This window comes from Bos javanicus, chromosome 23 (genome assembly GCF_032452875.1).
Source record: "Bos javanicus breed banteng chromosome 23, ARS-OSU_banteng_1.0, whole genome shotgun sequence".
In the NCBI taxonomy this organism is placed as follows: Eukaryota; Metazoa; Chordata; class Mammalia; order Artiodactyla; family Bovidae; genus Bos; species Bos javanicus.
This window is the reverse complement of record NC_083890.1, coordinates 10,855,508-10,878,747: the sequence shown is the minus strand read 5'-3', so window position 1 is coordinate 10,878,747 and position 23,240 is coordinate 10,855,508. Positions and strand designations below refer to the sequence as shown.

The window sequence follows — 23,240 nt, the reverse complement described above, 5'->3', positions numbered from 1 at the left end:
CTTGTGTGTGTGAATCAAAAAATATTTTATATTTATAGATACAAAGTATAGGGATCTGCACAGCCATGGAAAAACTCAGAAGGATGGATGTATATTCAAGTTATTACCAGTGGTTGCCTGGGTGGAGGAGTTGGGAGGGGTAGAGGTGAGAGAATTTACTTCATTAAAAATATATTTTTGGATTTTCCTGGCAGTGCAGGGGTTAAGGCTCTGTGCTTCCAATGCAAGGGGCACGGGCTTTATTCCTGGAAGAGAAATAAAGATGCCACATGCCATGTGGCACGGCCAAAAAAAGTTAAAAAGTATATTTTCAAAAATCAGAATCTTATGTCTTTTTTTTGTCTTCATGTATGTTTTATGTATTTTCCAAATAAAAATGTCTTTGGAGGGAATTCCCTGGTGGTTCAGTGGTTAGGACTCTGAGGTTTCACTGCCAAGGGCCCAGGTTCAATCCCTGGTCAGGGAACTAAGATCCTGAAAGCCGTGAAGTACGTTGGGGAAAAAAATAGATACGTGTATATGTAGAACAGAATCATTTTGCTGTACACCTACACACAACATTGTTAATCAATATGCTTCAATAAAAAAAAAAAAACAACATTTTCTGTATGTCTTTGAAGACCATGAAGACTCAAACCGAGAGTATTAACTTTTAATGCAGAGTTTAGTCATCGTGAAAGGCAGGCCCCTGAAGAGGCCCCTGACAGAAGAGGAACCTGGGCCAGGTTGGTGGCCAGCCAAGGAAGAGGGGAGGTGATGCAGAAAAACAATCCCCAGAATGGGGGTAGTTCATACACTCCATCTGAATTAAGGGGAGCTCATGCACTGGAGAAGGAAGTGGCAACCCACTCCAGTGTTCTTGCCTGGAGAACCCCATGGACAGCGGAGCCTGGTGGGCTACCGTCTATGGGGTTGCGCAGAGTCAGACACGACTGAAGCGACTTAGCAGCAGCAGCAGCACTTCAAGAGGAAGAGCTACTCTGGACTTGTCTGCAGCCTTTGTCACCAAGGTGGATAAAGAATGTGCTCTCATTTGTTTCAGAAAGGGATTGAGGAATGGCTAAGCAGTGAAGTGACCAGGAGGAGGGGCTGTGTACCGTTGGGGCTCCCTTTCCCCTTCTCACAGAATTTCCAACAACAAGAGGAGAAAAGACCAGACTTCAACTTGGCCTCCATCTGTCTGCAAAGGTCTTGTGTGCTGTGTGCTCCGTGAGCAAAATCTCACTCACGCTGGAAAAGAGCCAACAGCACACAGCGGACCATCCCACACCACCCTGGTCCACGGCTTTTCTTCAGTTACCAAACACGCTGCATCTCACTTCTTTTCAGCCCTCCTCGGCGTCTGTCCACTTGTCCTCCAGCACCAAACAGAAAGGAAGCTGGATGGCAATCCCTAACTTTCTTTTGATTTCTAAGGCTTCCTTCCTCAAGGTATCCTCCTTATACTAAAAAAAACAGTTGTGCCAGAGAAGTGAAACTCCACATTATTAGAGTTCGACAAAAGACAGGATCTGGATTCCAAATTTTCACTCTGATCACGGCATCGTTTCACTGTGTGAGATGTCAAAAACAGTCTTGCGGACAAAACACAGCCTTGAAGGTAAGGAGGGCAGAAACTGTAACCTCCCAGGCTTCTCTGTGAGTTGGGCACTCTGCAGAACAGCGGCGAGCCAGGGCCTGTCAGGAGGCTTCCTGGTGCCTGAGAGTTGTTACAAAGGAAACGCACCCAGGCTGGCTCGCTGTGAACAATCGTAACATACTCTGGAATTTGAAGCGGAGAGTCCTTTTACACAGACTATTAATCTGGCAAAAAGAAAAAAAAAATATATATATATATATTTCTTTCCAGGAGCACAAAAACCTCCCTATGGGTAAAAAGGATAGGGAAGAAGACACAAAGTCAAGGCCAGCTCCAGGAGAGCGGGGTGCCGGAGGGGGACTGTTTTGTTCGCTGCTCTGTTGAGAACAGTGCCTGGTGTACAACAGGGTCTCGATACACACTCACTGAATGACTGACTGAATGAATGAAACTTTGACTTTTCAGAAGATTTAATGATAGGATTGGGCTTCCCAGGTGGCGCTAGTAGTAAAGAATTCGTCTGCCAACACAGGAGATGCAAGAGATTCGGGTTCGATTCCTGGGTAGGGAAGATCCTCTGGAGTAGGAAACAGCACCCCACGCCAGAATTCTTCGCAGGAGAATTTCATGGGCAGAAGAGCCTGGTGGATTACAGTCCATGGGGCCACTAAGAGTCAGACATGACTGAGCACACACACACACACAACAATAGGATCAAGTCCATCAGGAGAAAAAAAATCAGATGATCTGAATTTGGAGAAAAACCTCAAAATAAGAATTAAATAAATACAATCTCATGATTTCTTAGATGTCTCATATTAGAAATGTACCTAAGAGAAGCCTGCAAAGTCCACAACAAAGCCTCTCTGACATTCACTGGTGCGTGCTCAGTATTTAATCAGGCTATGCTCCAGCAGCTCATTTTGCTTAGCACTTCCGGCTCCCTGGGCATGAGGCAGGGGTGAAGCCTTGACCTTGGCCAGGCCCCCTGCAGGAGTGGCAACAGGCCCAGAGGCACTTTCATACACCATAGGGATGGAAAGAACCCAAGAAATCATTTTGCCAACAGCTCTGCTGTCAGGAAGCAATGCGTATGAACAATTCCAAACTGTAGAGTTCAGCTATTTTTGTAAGTCCTCCTCGTATAGAAATTTGTCTCTAGATGTGAGACTTCAGCTTAGTTAGTCAACCCCCTTGCATATCAGCTCCCTCATCTCTGAAATATTAACATAAAATGTTAACTGCCTTACGTGATTGCTGTGAAGACTGGGGAACACCGGGTGCAGTACATGACACAGTGCCTGGTATACACGCTGTAAGTGCTGGACGGAGCTGTCGTCACTTTACTCTTTTATTTGCAAATAAATAGGTCTGAGCTCTGGCCTGGACTCTAAGTCTGATTAGAGTCATGAACGATCTACTATTCCCCAAACTCCTTAATACTGGGAGATCCACTTCAACCACCCCTTCAAAGCTCATGGATACGTAACCTTCCAATCATGCAGCACACACACAGAGATGCACCTTCTAACTGTATGCGAGGAGCTGACCCAGGCCTTCTCAGGATATATGAGTGTTACAATTAAAAATCAGAAATGCCCAAAGTAAACAAAATAGTTCAGTCTAATAGTCTAGTCAAGGCTATGGTTTTGCCAGTAGTCATGTATGGATGTGAGAGTTGGACTACAAAGAAACCTGAGTGCCAAAGAATTGATGCTTTTGAACTGTGGTGTTGGAGAAGACTCTTGAGAGTCCTCTGGACTGCAAGGAGATCCAACCAGTCCATCTTAAAGGAAATCAGCCCTGGGTGTTCTTTGGAAGGACTGATGTTGAAGCTGAAACCCCAATATTTTGGCCACCTGATGTGAAGAGCTGACTCATTTGAAAAGACCCTGATGCTGGGAAAGACTGAGGGCAGGAGGAGAAGGGGACGACAGAGGATGAGATGATTAGATGGCATTACCGACTCAATGGACATGAGTTTGGGTGAACTCCAGGAGTTGGTGATGGACAGGGAGGCCTGGTGTGCTGCAGTTCATGGGGTCGCAAAGAGCTGGACATGACTGAGCGACTGAACTTAACTGAACAGGCTGGAACCTGGCTTGTGTGAGGGCAAAGGGAGCAGGCAGTAAGTGTGATGTGATGGAACGAGTGGCAGACTCAAGTTAAGAAACTAAGGTTCAAGTGCTAGTCTGTCATGTGTGACTGGGTAAGCAAGCTATTCCACCTCTTCCAGCCAGTGTTTCCTCTTCGTAAAACAGGGGCATGGAAGCAACCTAAATGCCCATCAAGAAAGGAATGGAGAAAGATGAGGCACACATGTACAATGGAATATTACTCAGCCATTAAAATGAATCAAACAATGTCATCTGCAGCAACATGGATGGACCTAGAAATCATCACGCTGAGTGCAGTCAGTCAGAGGAGGAGAAAAACTGTATGATACCCTTATATGGGGAATCTAAATCGAAATGATACAAATAATCTTATTTACAAAACAGAAACAGACACAGATTTACAGAACAAACTTATGGTTGACAGAGGGCAAGATTCCAAGGTAGAGATCAAGAATTTGGGATGGACATGTACACACCACTGTACTTGAAATGGAAAATTCCCAAGGACTTACTGTATAGCACATGGAATTCTGCTCAATGTTATGTAGCAGACTGGATGGGAGGGGAGTGTGGGGGAGAATGGACTCACGTATATGTATGGCTGAGTTCCTCTGCTGTTCACCTGAACAATCTCAACACTGTTAACTGGATACACGCCAATACAAAATAAAAAGTTAAAAAAAAAAAACAAACAAAAAACAGGAGTATGTACCAGATCAACTCTAACGTTCCTTTTGAGCTCTAAGACAATGATTTTAGGGAAGGATAAAATCCAAGAGGACAGATGGCAGGGTCAAAATGGATATAAAGGTAGAAGGTGGGAGATGGGGGTGGGAGAGTGGGTAAGAACTAAAAATGTAAATGTGAAGGGAAAACTATAGGTTAATAAGAGAAAGGACTGGGACTCTCTGGTGGCCCAGTGGCTAAGACTCAGAGCTCCCAATGCAGCGGGCCAGGGCTTGATCCCTGGTCAGGAAGCAGAACCCACACGCTGCAACTAAAGAGCCTGTGTGCTGCAACAAAGGCCTGGCACAGCCAAACAGAATCAATCAATCAGTGTTTTTCAAAAAAGAGAGAGAAAAGGTTAAGTCAAATAGTAAGTCAAGGTTTCCCTGGTGGCTCAGTGGTAAAGAATCCGGTAAAGAATCTGCCTGCCATGGTTCCATGACTTACCAGCCTTGGATTCTCAGGCAAGTGACCTAATCTCACTGTATTTCAGTGTCTTCTGTAAAACAGACATAAAACCAGAACCTGCTGCCTGGGAATATTGTAAAGATCAAGTGAGCCACCACATGGAAAGCCCTTTGAACAGGGCCTGGCAACTGGCAAGTACTAAGTAAGTCAGCTTAGTTATTTTCTGCTACAGAGTGGGGTATCTACATGACTCACCAGAGTCACCTCATTCACCCTATGAAGAGGATTCAGGGGCAGGGTTTCCTACCCAAGGCTGAAACCTAGGAAAACAAAACCCCACTTCTGTTGCATTTGTTCCCTGGGCAGAGTCAAGAGGGAAAGCCACCGGCGGTCGGGAGGAGACCTAACAGCACCGGTGTGGCGCGTCTGGAGTCGCCGCTGCCCCTGCAAGGAGCGTCAGATGGTCGCTGGGGGCACCAGGCAGCCCTTAGGGAAACAGCACGCTGAAGGGCTTTCTGCTGGGGAGCCACGCTCACTTTACATTCTCCTTCTACACTGACTTTGAAGGTACTGCTAAGTAGTCCTAACTGAAAGGCTGCTGCTTTCTGGTACATGACAACAGGAACGATAATTTATGTGTTTTGCTTTTCTGGCCCTCTTCCAGGACCAGCAGTTTGCATTTCTTTTTTTTTTTTTTGGCCTCCCAGGATGTGGGATCTTAGTTCCCTGATCAGGAATCAAACCCATGTCCTTTACAATGGAAGCTTTGAGTCTTAACCACTGGACCCACCGGAGAAGTCCCTGCACTTCTGTTATCTAATTCTCCCCAACATGTTTCCATTCACCCCTTATTTCATTATGCATTCTTAAGCTTCCCTCCAAATTCTATGCAAAATGCTGTTACATGTCTACAGCTTCCCAGAATTATGAGACATACGAAAATAGGGTAACAAATCTCTGTTTACAAGTAAAAGCAGCTTTGTAGTAGAATCAACAACATTAAAGACCTAAAACCACACCCTTCCAATGCTCTCTCTTTACAAGTGCGCTCTAAGGACTCATTTTATTTTAATATGCAAGGCAAAATATTCATTTGGAGTGGCCAAACAACCTGGCTTGTTGAACCTGGCTTGTTGACAAGACACTGATGTTTCTTGAATTTTTAAACTCTGATACACAGAATGAGCAATCACTGTCCACTGACTATGTTTTCTTAACTCAAGAGTCTGTGGAGATGTAGTTTATAAGATGGAGAGAAAGAAAGTAAATGCCGTGAACCTGGTCCTAAACACTGCGGACTTCCTCCCACGTGCCACAGAGCAGATGAGGAGCTTTGGGAGGCTGGGAGGGGAAGACAGGACGGGGGCCGGTGCATCCGAGGAAGCAGGGCAGGCTGGCCTCACTGACCAGTTTCTCTGGCTTTTTCCCCACGTGCTCTGGACCTCCCTGATAAACAGTTGGAGCTCTGTTGATGACATTTCAAAAATAACCTTCCCAATAAACATTAGAAAGTTAAATCTGGAATTTAAAAGTCTAAATATATGAGTTGATTAAAAAAAAAAAAAAGACTTATGAGGTGGGGTTTTTGTTTTACAATGTTCCCTTCCTCTGATTTTGATATAATTCTGGAAACCTCTTAAGGATTTCTCCAAGTGTACAAAAATAGCTTTCAAAGGAGACCCAAATCAAGTGATGATTTTTATGACTGATTAGGTCTTGGCTTAAAGAGTAGCACTATGATTATAAAGCTTGGTTTCAACTACTAACTTTTTTTTTTGGAAAACAACATTGAAGAGAAGACATACTTCTTCAACAGTTATTTTGAAGCCTAAGGTTTCAGAACATGGTTATACAAAAAGTTCTATAATCCATTTGTGGTGTTAATGTACATATTCCTTCACACAGGCGAATAAGATAAACAGATAAAATAATAGATGACTAAAATAAAATCCCCAAATAATATCCCTCTATTCTTTCTCAAAAAGTAAATATCAAGTCTTACTGCATTACACTATTTTCAAAAAAGCAACTCCTCAAATGGTCTATCGGACCAGGAATTCCTGTGCTACCACTGCATTGTTACTAAAGTGTTTCTTAAATTCAACTTATTGGCAAAGTTGTATACTTATGAGCACTATGTAAGTGAATCATGAAACAGAAAAGATTCAACTGAAAGAGAGGGATACACCTAGACAAAAACCTAGCCCAACAGGCTAAGGACTATTAAGGGGTTGGACTCAGATGCTTTCAATAAAGCGATAGCTACTTATTAAAATATCTATTATGGATAGGGACCGTAGGAGGGAAAATGGTAAAGATACACTCAAATCCTTCCTATGAGGAAAAACTCTCATCCCCAACATGTGTGTTTAAGAATCAGGGGGCTTGAATTTGACGACACCAGATGTGTTTCTCTGACAAGTTTCTTCATCCTCGGAGCCTCAGTTTCTCAATCTGCAAAATGGGGTAATAAAACCCATTCACAGAGTTTTACTGAGGATGGAATTAAATGAGACAACACAGCAAAGTGTCTCTCATTAGATGTCAATAAATGTGACCTTCTTTCTCATGACATACTGCCAAGAAAGCTGTATCTAATAAGTAGTGAATATAGTGCTCTACCTGGAAAGGGTCTGTCTTCCTTGCCCCCACGCAGAGGAACTCCCTTATTTTCTGGCATATACTTCTTGGTAATGGGCAAAGACATCAGCCGGATGTGATGGATGAGTGAGCGCCAGGTGTAAGCTCCGGAAAGCACTGGTTCAGGTGCTAATGGGCTGAAAGGTTGAACCACAAAGTAGGCAGTGAGCAAGATTAATCCCAGGGTTATGAAGACCTACAAGGAAAGACAGGAAATGGATTAATAATAGTCCCAGCAAATGAAATACTTTAATGCCAAGGGGAAAAAAAACAAAACAAAAGGCATCTTCTACTATGTCCAATGTGTTTTAAGAACTAATCCATTTTCATAAACAAGCCATTGACATTCACTTCTGAAAGGATTTAAAGCTTGACAACTGTGACAACTGCAAGGCTCACCAAGTTTGTATCACATGGATCAAGGGCCATGTTCACCATTTAAAAATACATGCAAATACAGCTATCCATAAGTACACAGCTTTCATCTACAACATTTAACAGAAGAGTCAAGTTTCCTAATCATATATGGTAACAAAGAGTAAAGGCCAACTGACTCATAGAAAAAACCAAGGTTCAGTGGTGGAATCAGTCAGCAGTAATATCTGGGGAGAATGTTGATGGGTCTGTGCTCTGTCTAAGCTATTTCCAAGTTTTTACCTTGTACATAGCTAGAAGGAGTGGATACTGGGGTGGCCCCCTCTGAGGTTCATTCTTCTCCAGCAGCTGTCTGATAAATTTTTCAATTGCCTTCTCTGACATGCCACACTGATGGCCCGTCTGTCTTACCAAATCAACAGTCTCTGAGAGTTTGTCATAAATGCTGAGCTCATTAGCGGCAAGATCCATGTCTTCCAATGCAGAGTCTCTGAGAGACAGAGAGAAAATAAATGTAAAAAGATGGTTTCTTTAAAGTACTTCCTTCTCAAAGTTACATCCTTTAGAACAGTACTTCTCGGCTACCTGTGGGGAGGGACCAGTTCTGTGTTTTTCCCAATCCACTGCTGACCAATTCTTTTGTAAAACATAATGAATATGTCGAGATAATGTCAAGATGTGGTACAAATTTTTAAGTGTTTCTTAATTGTGGGCTAGTAACAAAAATGGTTTACAGACCAGCATTGGTTCCCAAACACTTTGAGGAATACCAGTTCAGAGCACAAAAACAAATCCTTAATGGGACTCTGAAATGCTAGTGCCCGTCCAAAATGATTTTTTTTTAAATAAATATTTGTCTGTGTTGGGTCTTAGTTGTGACACTTGGGATCTATGTCGTGGCATGAGGGATCTGTTAGTTGAGGCATGTGGGATCTAGTTCCCTGACCAGGGATCAAACCTGGGCCCCCTGCATTGGGAGCGAGGAGTCTTACCTACTGGACCACCTGGGAAGTCTCCCAAAAGATTTCTGAAACCAATCACAGGAGATCTGCTACAGGTAATTTACTAAAATAAAAAGAAATAGACTATAGAAAGTGTTATTGATCAATTACTTCCTTCCTTTCACATCAAATGAACCTTTTAGCAACATGAGAGGAGGAACTGATCACTGAAGGCAAGATTTACTGAGGAACCTGCTGATATGCTTCGTTCCTGGCTGAGCAAGGATTTCAGACAACACAAAACCACGGCATGGGAGCACTTCACACTTGGCAGGCTGCAGTCCTCATGCTTTTCTGCAAATAGAATTTTAGACAACAAAGGGCATTTCGTTTGTATTTTACATGTTTTAAAAACCTAAGATCTATATAACTCATTTTAAAATTCAATTTGTGTTCTCACACTTTTTTTAAAGCCAGGCCGTTTCACAATGGCCATACAATAAAAGGCAAAAAGTAAAGGCAATATAGAATTCTCCCTGGATCACTTGTAAAACAAAATAAAGCACTTCTCTTTAAAAAGCACTTGGGCTACGGAACAGTGTTCTTCTTCATTTATAGGAGGAAAAAACTTTCCTTTGGCTCAGACGGTAAAGCATCTGCCTACAATGCGGGAGGCCTGGGTTTGATTCCTGGGTCGGGAAGACCCCCTGGAGAAGGAAATGGCAACGCACTCCAGTACCCTTGCCTGGAAAATCTCATGGACGGAGGAGCCCGGTAGGCTACAGTCCATGGGGTCACAAAGAGTCAGACTTCACTTTCACTTTTTCATAGGAGGAGAAACAGCCCTTGGGATCCATGCTGTCTTCTGTTGGTTGGGAGTTTTGCTGTTGTTGTTTTCATAACGCACAGGGTCCTCTTATTTCACAGACTTCATCCCTAAGGTGTTTCTAACATGGAAAAGCACTAACATGGAACAACTCTATCCCTTCCGTGAGGAGATGCTGCCCTCTGTAGAGCAGAAGAGTCAGGAAGCTCCACAGAGGCAGCGGCCTGCGCTCCACAGGCCAGCACACACCCCGGTACAGCTCCTCCTCGAACAGTGCCCTAGTCCTCAACTGCCTGCACGGCAGGATCACCTAGAGAGCTTTCAGGAATGCTCATACCTGGGCCCCAACCCAAGGCTGACCAAATCAGAGTCAGACTTCGAACAGTGGGTTAACAAACAGGTAACCTAGATTCTGAGGACTGGAGGGGTCCCCCACACATTTTAGGGGACACAATCTTTCTCCAAACTCTCTGCCGTTGCTCAAAGAGTTTTTTTAAAGACCACATAGGGCTTCATTTTAAGATTCAGGTAAAAGGGTGGTGAAAGTCTATTGTGTACTTTCGGGAATTCCCTGGTAGTCCAGTGGTTAGGTCTTGGCTCCTTTGCTGCTGGGGGCTGGGGTTCAATCCCTGGTAGGGAAACTAATATTCCATAATCTGTATGGCATGGCCAAAAAAAAAATAACAGAAAATAAAATGGATATTTTCAACAAATGGTGCTGGAACAACTATATATCCACATGCAAAAGAATGAAGTTGGACACTTCCTTACACTACAGATAAAAATTAATTCAGAATGGATAGAAGACCCAAAACTAGAAAACAAAGGGGGATCTTTGTAACACTGGAGTAGGCAATGGCTTCTTAGACAGGATACCAAAAGCACAAATAGCGAAAGAAAATTAAATTGGACTACATCAAAATTAACAACTTTTGTGCTGCCAATGATACCACCGAGAAAGTAAAATGACAACCTACAGAATGGGGGAGGGTGATGTTATTTGCAAATTATATATCTCATAAGGGACTAAGAGTCAGAGTTCATAAAGAATTCTTAGAACTCAATTATAAAAAGATAAATACCCAACTAAAAATGGGCAAAATATCTAAATAGATGTTTCTCCACAGAGGATATACAAATGGCCAAGAAACTCATGAAAAGATGTTTAACCTCATTAGCCATCAGTTCAGTTAAGTTCAGTCGCTCAGTCGTGTCCGACTCTTCACGACCCCATGAATTGAAGCACGCCAGGCCTCCCTGTCCATCACCAACTCCCAGAGTTCACTCAGACTCAGGTCCATCCAGTCAGTGATGCCATCCAGCCCTCTCATCCTCTGTCGTCCCCTTTTCCTCCTGCCCCCAATCCCTCCCAGCATCAGAGTCTTTTCCAATGAGTCAACTCTTCGCATGAGGCGGCCAAAGTACTGGAGTTTCAGCTTCAGCATCATTCCCTCCAAAGAAATCCCAGGGCTGATCTTCTTCAGAATGGACTGGTTGGATCTCCTTGCAGTCCAAGGGACTCTCAAGAGTCTTCTCCAACACCACAGTTCAAAAGCATCAATTCTTCGGCGCTCAGCCTTCTTCACAGTCCAACTCTCACATCCATACATGACCACAGGAAAAACCACAGCCTTGACTAGACGGACCTTTGTTGGCAAAGTAATGTCTCTGCTTTTCAGTATGCTATCTAGGTTGGTCATAACTTTCCTTCCAAGGAGTAAGCGTCCTTTAATTTCATGGCTGCAGTCACAATCTGTAGTGATTTTGGAGCCCAAAAAAATAAAGTCTGACATTGTTTCCCCATCTATTTCCCATGAAGTGATGGGACCGGATGCCATGATCTTTGTTTTCTGAATGTTGAGCTTTAAGCCAACTTTTTCACTCTCCACTTTCACTTTCATCAAGAGGCTTTTGAGTTCCTCTTCACTTTCTGCCATAAGGGTGGTGTCATCTGCGTATCTGAGGTTACTGACATTTCTCCCAGCAATCTTGATTCCAGCTTGTGTTTCTTCCAGTCCAGTGTTTCTCATGATGTACTCTTATAAGTTAAACAAGCAGTGTGATAATATACAGCCTTGACGTACTCCTTTTCCTATTTGGAACCAGTCTGTTGTTCCATGTCCAGTTCTAACTGTTGCTTCCTGACCTGCATACAGGTTTCTCAAGAGGCAGGTCAGGTGGTCTGGTATTCAAGGAAGTGTAAATCAAAACCCCAGTGAAATGCACCTCTCACCCACTGGGATGGCTATAATCAAAAAGTCAGAGAATAACAAGTGCTGGCAGTGGAACTCTTGTACACTGCGAGTGGGAATGTAAAATGATGCAGCAGCTTTGGAAAAGTCTGGCAGTTCCTCAAAAACTCAAATACAGAGCTACCATAGGAGCCAGCAACTCCACTTGTAAGTATGTACCCATGATAATTTAAAACAAATATCCACAGGAAAACTTGTTTAAGTCACAGTATTCATAAGAGCTCAAAAATGAAAGCAATCCAAATATCCAAGAAAGGATAACAAAATGGATTTCAATAATATTCATACATCAATAATATCCACAAAATGGAATATTACTGGACAATAAAAAGGAATAAAACATTGACACATACTACAACATGACTGGAGAAGGCAATGGCACCCCACTCCAGTACTCTTGCCTGGAAAATCCCATGGTCGGAGGAGCCTGGTAGGCTACAGTCCATGGGTCACGAAGAGTCGGACACGACAGAGTGACTTCACTTTCACTTTTCACTTTCATGCACTGGAGATGGAAATAGCAACCCACTCCAGTATTTTTGCCTGGAGAATCCCAGGGACAGAGGAACCTGGTGGGCTGCCATCCATGGGGTCACAAAGGGTCGGACACGACTGAAGCAACTTAGCAGCAGCAGCAGCAGCTACAACATGGATGAACCTTGAAAACATTATGCCAAGTGAAAGAAGATAATTACATGACTGAATTTATATGAAAAGTCAAGGACGGGCAAAATAGAGACAGAAAATATTAGGGGCTGCCTAGGGGAGGGGGTGGGGAGGAATGGGGAGTGACTGTTAATAGATACAAAGCTATTTCCCGGAGTGACAAAAATGTTCAAAACAAATTGTGATTGTTGCGCAACTCTGTGAATAAAAAAATCCCATTGAAGTGTACATCTTAAATAGGTGAGTTTCATGGCATACATAAATTATATCTCAATAAAGATATTTTAAATGTGTGTTTATAGAATTTGAACTTATCACTGTTGTAGCATTTACTATACTCACTGCTATGATTTGGCTAAGTCACTTGGCCTATTTCCTCATCCAAAAAGCATGAGGATTGAACCAGAATGTTTTTAAAGTTTCCGCTGCACTCAATATGCCAGCAAATTTGGAAAACTCAGCAGTGGCCACAGGACTGGAAAAGGTCAGTTTTCATTCCAATCCCAAAGAAAGGCAATGCCAAAGAATGCTCAAACTACCGCACAATTGCACCCATCTCACACACTAGTAAAGTAATGCTCAAAATTCTCCAAGCCAGGCTTCAGCAATATGTGAACCGTGAACTTCCTGATGTTCAAGCTGGTTTTAGAAAAGGCAGAGGAACCAGAGATCAAATTGCCAACATCCGCTGGATCATCGAAAAAGCAAGAGAGTTCCAGAAAAACATCTATTTCTGCTTATTGACTATGCCAAGGCCTTTGACTGTGTGGATCACAATAAACTGTGGACAATTCTGAAAGAGATGGGAATACCAGACCACCTGATCTGCCTCTTGAGAAATTTGTATGTAGGTCAGGAAGCAACAGTTAGAACTGGACATGGAACAACAGACTGGTTCCAAATAGGAAAAGGAGTTCATCAAGGCTGTATATTGTCACCCTGTTTATTTAACTTCTATGCAGAGTACATCATGAGAAACGCTGGACTGGAAGAAACACAAGCTGGAATCAAGATTGCCGGGAGAAATATCAATAACCTCAGATATGCAGATGACACCACCCTTATGGCAGAAAGTGAAGAGGAACTCAAAAGCCTCTTGATGAAAGTGAAAGTGGAGAGTGAAAAAATTGGCTTAAAGCTCAACATTCAGAAAACAAAGATCATGGCATCCAGTCCCACCACTTCATGGGAAATAGATGGGGAAACAGTGGAAACAGTGTCAGACTTTGTTTTTCTGGGCTCCAAAATCACTACAGATTGTGACTGCAGCCATGAAATTAAAAGACGCTTACTCCTTGGAAGGAAAGTTATGACCAACCTAGATAGCATATTCAAAAGCAGAGACATTACTCTGCCAACAAAGGTCCGGCTAGTCAAGGCTACGGTTTTTCCTGTGGTCATGTATGGATGTGAGAGTTGGACTGTGAAGAAGGCTGAGCGCCGAAGAATTGATGCTTTTGAACTGTGGTGTTGGAGAAGACTCTTGAGAGTCCCTTGGACTGCAAGGAGATCCAACCAGTCCATTCTGAAGGAGATCAGCCCTGGGTGTTCTTTGGAAGGAATGATGCTGAAGCTGAAACTCCAGTACTTTGGCCACCTCATGCGAAGAGTTGACTCACTGGAAAAGACTCTGATGCTGGGAGGGATTGGGGGCAGGAGGAGAAGGGGACGACAGAGGATGAGAGGGCTGGATGGCATCACTGACTGGATGGACCTGAGTCTGAGTGAACTCCGGGAGTTGGTGATGGACAGGGAGGCCTGGCGTGCTTCGATTCATGGGGTCGCAAAGAGTCGGACACGACTGAGTGACTGATCTGATCTGATCTAGCTCTAAAATTCTAGGGGTATACGACTATTTCTGGAAGTACAAAATGGTAATATGATACTGAATACACACACTTCTCGCAAGCTGTATATCCTTCTTCCCTGAGATTCTGATGCCATTTCCCGAGATACCAGAAGGATAGTTACTAATAATTTAATGAAGTTTCTACGAGCACATGGTGGGTCTTGGTAAGAAGCCTTCTTTTTGTCTTTGCTAAAATCAGTGGTTCTCAACTAGGGGCAACTCTCCTCCCCCTTCCCCCAGGGGTATGTAAAAAGTTTGGAGACATTTGTGATTGTCACACTTCAGGGGTACTACTGGCATCTAGTGGATATGATGTTAATTAAACAACCACAACAAAAAATCTTGTCCCTTTAGGTCAAACTAGCAGAGCAGCTCCCTTGCTAGGATATGTTGAAAGTCAACCCTCAACACAAGGGTTTGTATTAAAAAAACAAAAACAAAGAACTTGCCCCTTAAAAAACAAACACACACAAAGTCAGGGTTAAGCATCAAGTATATTCATCTAGACTAAGTGAAATCAGCTGAAGCTTGATGGCAATCCCTTTCTCTCTAGTAAGAAGGTCCAACTCTGGCAGAAATTAGCTTTGCCACAGAGAGAAGTTTCGATGAGTGAGCTCGACTCTTAACAGTGGCTTATACCTGCAAGGGCACAGGCAGAATGACCTACAGAGTTATAAAAATCAAGGTATCATGCAACACCCTTTATACACCGAAATGCCAGAAGCCTGGGAGTGGGACCCAGGTGTGGAAGTTTTCAAACCTCTTTCCTGCTGATCACAGGCACACCCCCAATCAGGAGACACTGCTGTAGAACAGTACTACTCAAGCAGGTGATTCTGCTCCCCAGGGGATGTCTGGAGACCTTTTCGACTGTCAAAACTGGAGGGGTACTCAACGTTTCCCAATGATTTTTTTCTTCTCCATGCCAACTTCAAAGTCCCAAGAAGAGGGAAACCAAAGGGAACAGAAAGGAAAACCTGGAATTTCTACTTTCTCTCATAGTCACAACTCATGTCTCACAGCAAATCTCCTAGGCTTGTATTTACTTCTGATCTTGAACAAAACAATTTCTTACGTAACAGATTATCATCTTCGGTGGGGTGGACACACATTAGTGCACTTGGCAATAGACTGTGAATGATACATTTTTCTCCAAATAAAGCTATACATCAACACACACAAAGAAAAGCTTTAGGGGGCACTACAGCATCTAATGCAGAAAGACTAAACCTCTTACGATGCACAGGACAACTCCCCATGACAGAGCTCAAAACGCTGAGTGCTGAGGTTAAGAAATCCTGCTTTCAAGAGAGGCCTGGGGGAGATAAGCCAGGGGGCTGTTAATATCTGAAGGATTACTTAAGGAATAGAAGGAGGCAACTGACAACTCTGAAGGGATGGTCTCCACAATTCCTTCTGAGTCTCAGTATAGGAAAACACAGGACAGAGCCATAGCTGGTAGAATGACTCCGACAGAACTCACCAATAAAGACAGTTAAGGCAGAAGACAGGATAAGAGGTCAGACAAAATGTACATTTCTCCTTTATACTGTTTAAAACAGAATTTCTCTATTGATATAAACATGTTCTGAACACTGATACGACATCACCCTGGATGTCAAATCCAAAGCTGTTTCCCCAAATAAACAGCTATACCATCTAAGCAACTCTAAGATGCAATACTGACTCATCTAGTTAAAACACAAAAGCTGTATTCAGAAAGAAAGTTTCAAAAGCCCATCTAAATATTTCCCAATCTTCAACTACGGTAGGAACATACAGAGTACCTAACAATAAATTTTCTTTTTCCACATACTAGGTTCTTTAGTATTATGCTAGCTATGTAGTATGATAATCCATTCTTCAGTGTTATGAATATATTCCATTCTATTTTTTCCAATGATTCTCATTGATTGAAGACGTGTTTCATTAAACCAGAAAAAAAGGTTATCATTGAATTGTAATAAAAACCAAATTCCACATTTAAAGGAAAGATAAATGATAACACATTAAAATGATACAATTTAAAAGAGGAGCAATTTAAAACTGTAATAACTGCTTTAAATTTACAATTAAGGGAATTCCACTTTTTTGTACTCTTATCATCAACGTTCCTCTTTCTAGACATTTCTGCTCATTGTGACTTGAAGAGTCTAGTGTTTTCTTTGCTCTCTGAAAATATACTGTTGTTCTCTCAATTTTTTATTTTGAAAAATTTCAAGCCTCTAGAAAAACTGTAGTAGTACAAAGAATGTTTGTATATCCTTAACTTAGATTCACCAATTGTTAACAAACATTTGGCTATATTTACTTTCTGTCCAACTGTCTTTTTTTTTTTTTTTTACCAGAACCATTTGAAACTTATTAATATAACACATCATGAAATCACTTCTAAATGTTTCAACATGTACCTCCTGAAAATAAAAGTATTATTCTACATAACCATCAGCATCATTGTCATACCTATTAAAATTAATAATTCTCTAACATTATTTAATATCTAGTCCATGGTCAAGCTTTCAAAAAAAAAAAAAAAGAAAGGAAAGAAAGGCCATACAGCTTTGTAGAAATCTAGGCACCAACCAATGATCACATATCACAGTTAGCTGTTATGTCTCGTTGGTCTATTTAAATCTACAACAGATGCTGGTGTTTTTTCTGGCCTTTTATGACACTGACATATTTGAAGCAGGAACCCCCAGATTTTTAAACCTCGCCTCACTTTTTATAGTTTCTATGGTTTAAAAAAAAAAAAATTCTTCCTCTCTAGATTTCCAGAGCTTATACTCTTCCTCTTTTCAAAGTTAAGCTCTCAAACAAACAAAAAGTTTCACTTCCTTCTCGTTTCTCAGGTCTGCATTTGTTTCTTTTCCCCTCACACCACCGATACTGCTTTCACTAAGGTCACCAAAGGCTTTCTTCACATGCCAAGTCCAAAGGACACTTTTTCAGTTATCTCTTTGCAGCAGCTGCCATTCCTATCCATTATCTCCCTCAAGTGCCCTCAAATCTTGGCATAATTCTCTTGTTCTCATTCTCTCGGAATGTTGGCATTCATCACGGATGTCCTTGACTGTCTCATTCCCTCCATGGGTTTAGCCACCAGCTTTAGTGATTCCTAAATTTCTTCACCAATCTGCTGCTGCTAAGTTGCTTCAGTCATGTCCAGCTCTGTGCGACCCCATAGACAGCAGCCCACCAGGCTCCCCTGTCCCTGGGATTTTCCAGGCAAGAACATTGGAGTGGGCTGCCATTTCCTTCTCCAATGCATGAAAGTGAAAAGTGAAAGTGAAGTTGCTCAGTCGCGTCCGACTCTTCGCGACCCCATGGACTGCAGCCCACCAGGCTCTCCTGTCCATGGGATTTTACAGGCAAGAGTACTGGAGTTGGGCGCCATTGCCTTCTCCACTTCTCCAATCTAGAGCTCTCCAAAACTCAAGACCCATCCATCTAATCAGCTACCAGACATCCTGGCCCAAATTTCTTATAGTCTTCTACGTGTTATGTGTCCATACCTGACTTATTATTTTTCCCCTGCAAACTGTTTATCCTACTATATTCCTTTTCTCAAATAATGGAAACATCAGTTTTCCAAATTTAAAACCTCTCCTCCTGCTTCCTCATCCCCACCGATGAACCAATCACCAAATCCTCAATTTTATATCCTGTATAGCTCTCACATTCATCACCTCCTCTTTAGCTCTACATTAGTGGCAGTCAAGGCCCTCAACATCCCTCCCATAGACCATCACAAAGATATTTTAATTTCTATAGTTCCAACCCCTTTTCTCCTTTCTGAGCCAGTCTCTACAAATTATTTTTCTAAAACACAAACTGGCTTACATTGCTCATCTATTTAAAGCACTTTAGCACTTTCCTTGACTTCCCACGCCCGGCTAGGGAATAATTTAGCATGGTGGTTAAGAATACCAGCACTGGAGTCAGAAAAAGCTGAATTCAAATACTAGATTCTCCATCTATTGTGTGGCCATGAGACACTGTCTTAACCTCTCTAAAGCCTCAGAGTTTTTATCTATAAAATAAGAATAATTGTGTCTTTCCAACCATGTTGTTAAGCAATTACAAGGTGATATATCTAAAACATTTGTCTTATTACCCAAATTAAATACATAATAATTACAATAAGATGAAGGCCAAATTACTTAGCATGACCCACTGGTTACTGCCTATCTGTTCAGTCTCGTTTCCCATTCTTTCCTCACATTCTTTGCTCCCATACTATTTCACACCTTTCTGCTTCTGTACATGTAATTTTCTGTTTACAAAAACTATCCCCCTGTGCTTTGTCCAATGAGTGAACACTATTTCTGCCCTTTGAATCTTAGCCCTTCATTTCTGCCCTTTGAACCTTAAACACAACCCTATTACCCTGTATTACATCTATTCCTTGTCTCCTTGCCACGAAACTGTTTCTTGAAAGCAGATTTTTTGGAGAAAATAACAACACAAACTAATAACAGACATGGAAATTTACCTCAGAGATATGGAACCTTATCACTGCCTGTTGAACAATTTATAGAAAACACCTAAAGTAATCATTTTGTTCACAAACTAATGGTTATTTTACTTCTCATTTTTTAAAAATACATCAGCCTAATGAGAGTTTAGGTGAACAAGATAGGAACTTCACACTTGGATTTTTTGTGTGTGTGGAGCTTTAAGTAGCTGTGGAAGAACAGGGAATTGAACTGAGTCTTGAAAACTGTTTTGGTCTGTAGCAGAAAGGGCAAACAGGGCCTGTGGTATTCGAATTGGTGGATGTGAACTTCAGTCAAAACTTCAATGTAGCAAAGCTAAATTTAGGTTAAAGCATGTCCTTCCTTAAAGGGAAACTGTCATAACTCAAACAAGCAAATTTATTAAGGGAGAGATGTCCATGGAAGATTCCACTATGGGAACAACCAAATGAGCAAATAGGAAAAGACAGAAATTATTCTGGAAGTAGTCTCTATTATGAGTGAAAGTGTTAGTCGCTCAGTCTGTCTGACTCTTTGCAACCCCATGGACTGTAGCCGGCCAGGCTTCTCTGTCCATAGAATTCTCCAGGCAAGAATACAGGAATGGGTTGCTGTTTCATCCTCCAGGGGATCTTCCTGACCCAGGGATTGTACCCACTTCTCCTGCACTGCAAGTGGATTCTTTATCATCTGAGCCACCAGGGAAGCCCCTATCATGAGGAGAAGGCCAAATGCCTTAAAACTGGTGTACTGGCAAATACCAAGTATATGTAGGCTCTTAGACCAGAAAAGAGGTGTGGCTTGCAGGACTAATGATCTTAAAATACTAGGCAACATGAAGCAGGCAAATTTCCTTGTTCTAAATGGAGATTACAAACAGCTCATTTAATCAAGCCGATAAACCAAGTCATATTCCTTTCTGAAATCCGAGATGCCATGTTTATCATATACCAAGATCACATTAAAAAAAAAAAAATTCCTTCCCTAACAATTATCAGAAAAAGATGTTTCGGAGTGGGGCGGGAAATCTACTGTAAACATTCAAAAAAAAAAAAAAAGACAAATCTGAAAGGGCAATGAAATATAGACTTTGCTAGGACCGCTGTTTTGGTCATATTGTGACCCCGCGAAACAAGTTCATTTAGGGCGGAACTCTCGGAAAAAAGGGAGAAGTCTTAAGAAAGTTGACCCCGGGGAGTTGGTGAAGGGTGCTGTCAGTCCGCAAAACGCCAAAGGCTCAAAGAAGAGGTCAGCGCAGGGGCACGAGTGGCACTGGCGCGGAAAGGTGGGCTGCGCGAGGATTTTACAGACGGGTGCGGCGACAGTGTTGTCACGAAGCTGCCTCCCCCCTCCCGGCCTCGGGCCCCAATCACTCACACGCTGAGCCCGCGCCCCCTCGGGCTCCTCCCGCCTCGGGGACAGCAAGCCTCCGGGCGAGGAGGATAGGCCGACAACTTCCTACTTCCGGCCGCGCGACCCGGAAGCAACTCCACAGGCGAGGCAGCGCTTCTTCTTCCCGCCGGAAGCTTCCGCCAGAAGTAGATCAGGCGATGTCTCGGAGAACTTGGGAACTATCACGAGATCTGGAGAGTTCGGCTTCTTGCTCCCCCTGGCGGCCAGTTCTTCCCTCTCGGTCTTCTTCAGTCCTTGCTGGCTGTCTCTTTGTGAGTCAACAATTACTCTCTGCCAGACATTACAAAGGGAGAGGGCAATGGCACCCCACTCCGTACTCTTGCCTGAGAAATCCCATGGATGGAGGAGTCTGGTAGGCTGCAGTCCATAGGGTCGCTAAGAGTTGGACATGACTGAGCGACTTCACTTTGACGCATTGGAGAAGGAAATGGCAACCCACTCCAGTGTTCTTGCCTGGAGAATCCCAGAGACGGGGGAGCCTGGTGGGCTGCTGTCTATGGGGTCGCACAGAGTCGGACACGACTGAAGCGACTTAGCAGCAGCAGCAGACATTACAAAGGACTTTATATTCGTGAAACTGCTTAAACAACCTTCATTTACCCTCTTACTAACCTACCTGAAGTTTATGGAAAGGTTAAATTGCTCGAGATTACACTGGAAACTCGTTCTGTTCAGATTCTGATCTGGAACATGCCCTGCGTGAATGTTGAACTGAACTGGATAAGGCATGCCTGCTTAGTCATGTCTGACACTCTGCGACCCCATAGCCTGTAGCCCTCCAGGCTCCTCTGTTCATGGAATTCTCCAGGCAAGAATACTGGAGTGAGTTGCCATTTCCTATTCCAGGGGATCTTCCTGACCTTGGGATTGAACTCGTGTCTCCTGCATTGCTGGCTGATTCTTTACCACTATGCTACCTGGGAAGCCCAACTGCATAAGGACGTGGTCCCTAACATAGGTTATTGACAGTCTACTTGGTGAGAAGAAAATCTGAGACAAGCATTTAGACAGCGATGGAATGTGGCACCAAATTAAAGATCAGGAAGAGAGAAGGAGAGTCTACTACAGATAGGATGAGTAGAGAGGAGACGAACAAGGGAGATTGGGTGAAGTTTGGTAAAGCATTGCAAGGAAAAAGACTAGCTTGGGCAGAAGTCTGAAAGTGGGAATGCTGATTCCACATATAAGGCTTGGATAATAAAACAGTCCAAAATCTGACTGGAGAAGTCAGTGAGTGGTCAATGATGAAGGGCCTTCAAGCTCAGGCCAAGTGATTTGGGATTATAATAGGCAGAGAAACCATTTAATACTTCATGGCAATATCATAGTATTTCAGATGAGGGCTTTGGCTGCTGTGTGTAAAATGGATTACTAGAGGGAAACCAAAGGGCAGGGAAGCTCCAGCAAAGGAGCTTCTGAAATAATCCTGGTGTTAAAGGTCTGAAACAGCAGTGGGAATGGGAAGAAAGGAATACAATTTGGGAACCTTTGGAAAAAAGAGTTGACATTGTTTGATGATGTGTCATTTACAGGGAGCAGAGATAAAGAGGATGATCCTTAGGATTCCAGCTCAAAAAATGATGTTATAGTTTTGGATTATGTTGTTCTAATTATGATGTTATAATTTTTAATAAGGGATATTTATTCAGAAGACACATTAAACTTAGATACAGAATAAATGAAGTAAGTACAAGCTGCAATCTAATAGTGAACTTAGAACAGGAATCTAGGCCTCTTTGTCAACTCTGCCATGAAGCCACTGACACCTAATGTTCTCTTGGGAATAAAAAGTCCAACCAAAGCTGAGCCTCTTGAGTAAGGATTTTGGAATGAGCCAGCAAGGTACTGTCTTATGCTTCTGTTAAACCCCAATGCATCCTCACCATGCCCTAAGCCTCCCAAGATATGTAGTAAGGAACTACATAAGGTCCAGAGAAAGGAAACTCAGATAACAGACCGGACCAACAATGAAAACTTTCTCATCCAGCTCAAAGGCCATAACGAGGGCACAAACACAAGACTGCAGGAAGTGTAAATTAATTATACCTTACATTAGCACAGCTTTCATCAGTCTAAAATGTAATTTTCTTTTCAAAAAAATAATTTTATTCATTTATTTATGGCTGTGCACAGGCTTTTCCCTAGTTGAAGAGCAGGGGCTACTCTGCGTTGCAGTGCGTGCACTTCTCAATGCGGTGGCTTCCCTTGTTGCGGTGCACGGGCTCTAGGCGCACAGGTTTCAGTAGTTGTGGTTCCCAGGCTCTAGAGCACAGGCTCAGGATTGTGGCACACGGGCTTAGTTAGTGAAGTTAGTTAAGGTGGTGCGTGGGGTCCTTCTGCAGCAGGGATTGAACCTTTGTCTGCAGCATTCCAAGCGGATTGTTTACCACTGAGCCACCAGAGGTAAACATTTAGGGAAGCCCCTAAAATGTAATTTTCTGTTTATTATTCATTCAATGAAACTCGAGCATCCTATGTTCAGTCCTCTGCGAGGAGGACACAAAGATGAACAAGGCTCAGTTATTCTCTCAAGGAGCGCACTGTCTAGTTTGACCTTTACGATCTTGTATGCCCTTATTCCTGCTTGGCAATTAAGGAAACTGGGATTGAACTGTGGTCAAGAGCACAGGATCCCAGCTCTGGTACTTTGAGCAAGTTATCTCTGTAAGTCTCAGTTTCCTCAAAGTAAAAGGGGGAATAGTGATATCTACCTCTTGTGGGTTTGAAGATTAAGTGTTGTCAAAAGCTCAAAAATAAGCTACAAGGATATATTGCAGAGCACAGAGAATATGGCCAATATTTTACAATAACTATAAATGAAGTATAACCTCTACAAATTGTGAATGAGGAAATTTTCAAGTCTGAGTTCCATTTGTGTTTGATTTTTAACGATGTGAAAGTACACAATAGTGCTTACTGGATGCCTGGTATAAAGTAAGCATTCATTTAACTGCCATTATCAAGTGGTGT

The 23,240-nt window shown here is 42.6% G+C and overlaps 1 protein-coding gene across 4 annotated transcripts in view; it reads right to left on the bottom strand.

The window, feature by feature from the left end:
• Positions 1–20,396, bottom strand: part of C23H6orf89 (chromosome 23 C6orf89 homolog) — a 40,930-nt gene extending 20,534 nt beyond the window's left edge. The window contains exons 1-4 of one of the 4 annotated variants that reach the window (XM_061398042.1): positions 20,235–20,325; positions 8,838–9,140; positions 8,128–8,335; positions 7,453–7,666 (exon numbers count right to left, since the gene is read on the bottom strand). In XM_061398042.1, the coding sequence (XP_061254026.1) occupies positions 7,453–7,666; positions 8,128–8,316 (403 nt within the window). In that variant the 5' untranslated portion in view covers positions 8,317–8,335; positions 8,838–9,140; positions 20,235–20,325. Of the gene's footprint in view, positions 1–7,452; positions 7,667–8,127; positions 8,336–8,837; positions 9,141–20,234 lie in introns of those variants that run through there. The other 3 variants (XM_061398043.1, XM_061398044.1, XM_061398041.1) reach the window with 3 other exon arrangements.
• Between the last annotated feature and the right edge of the window lie 2,844 nt (positions 20,397–23,240).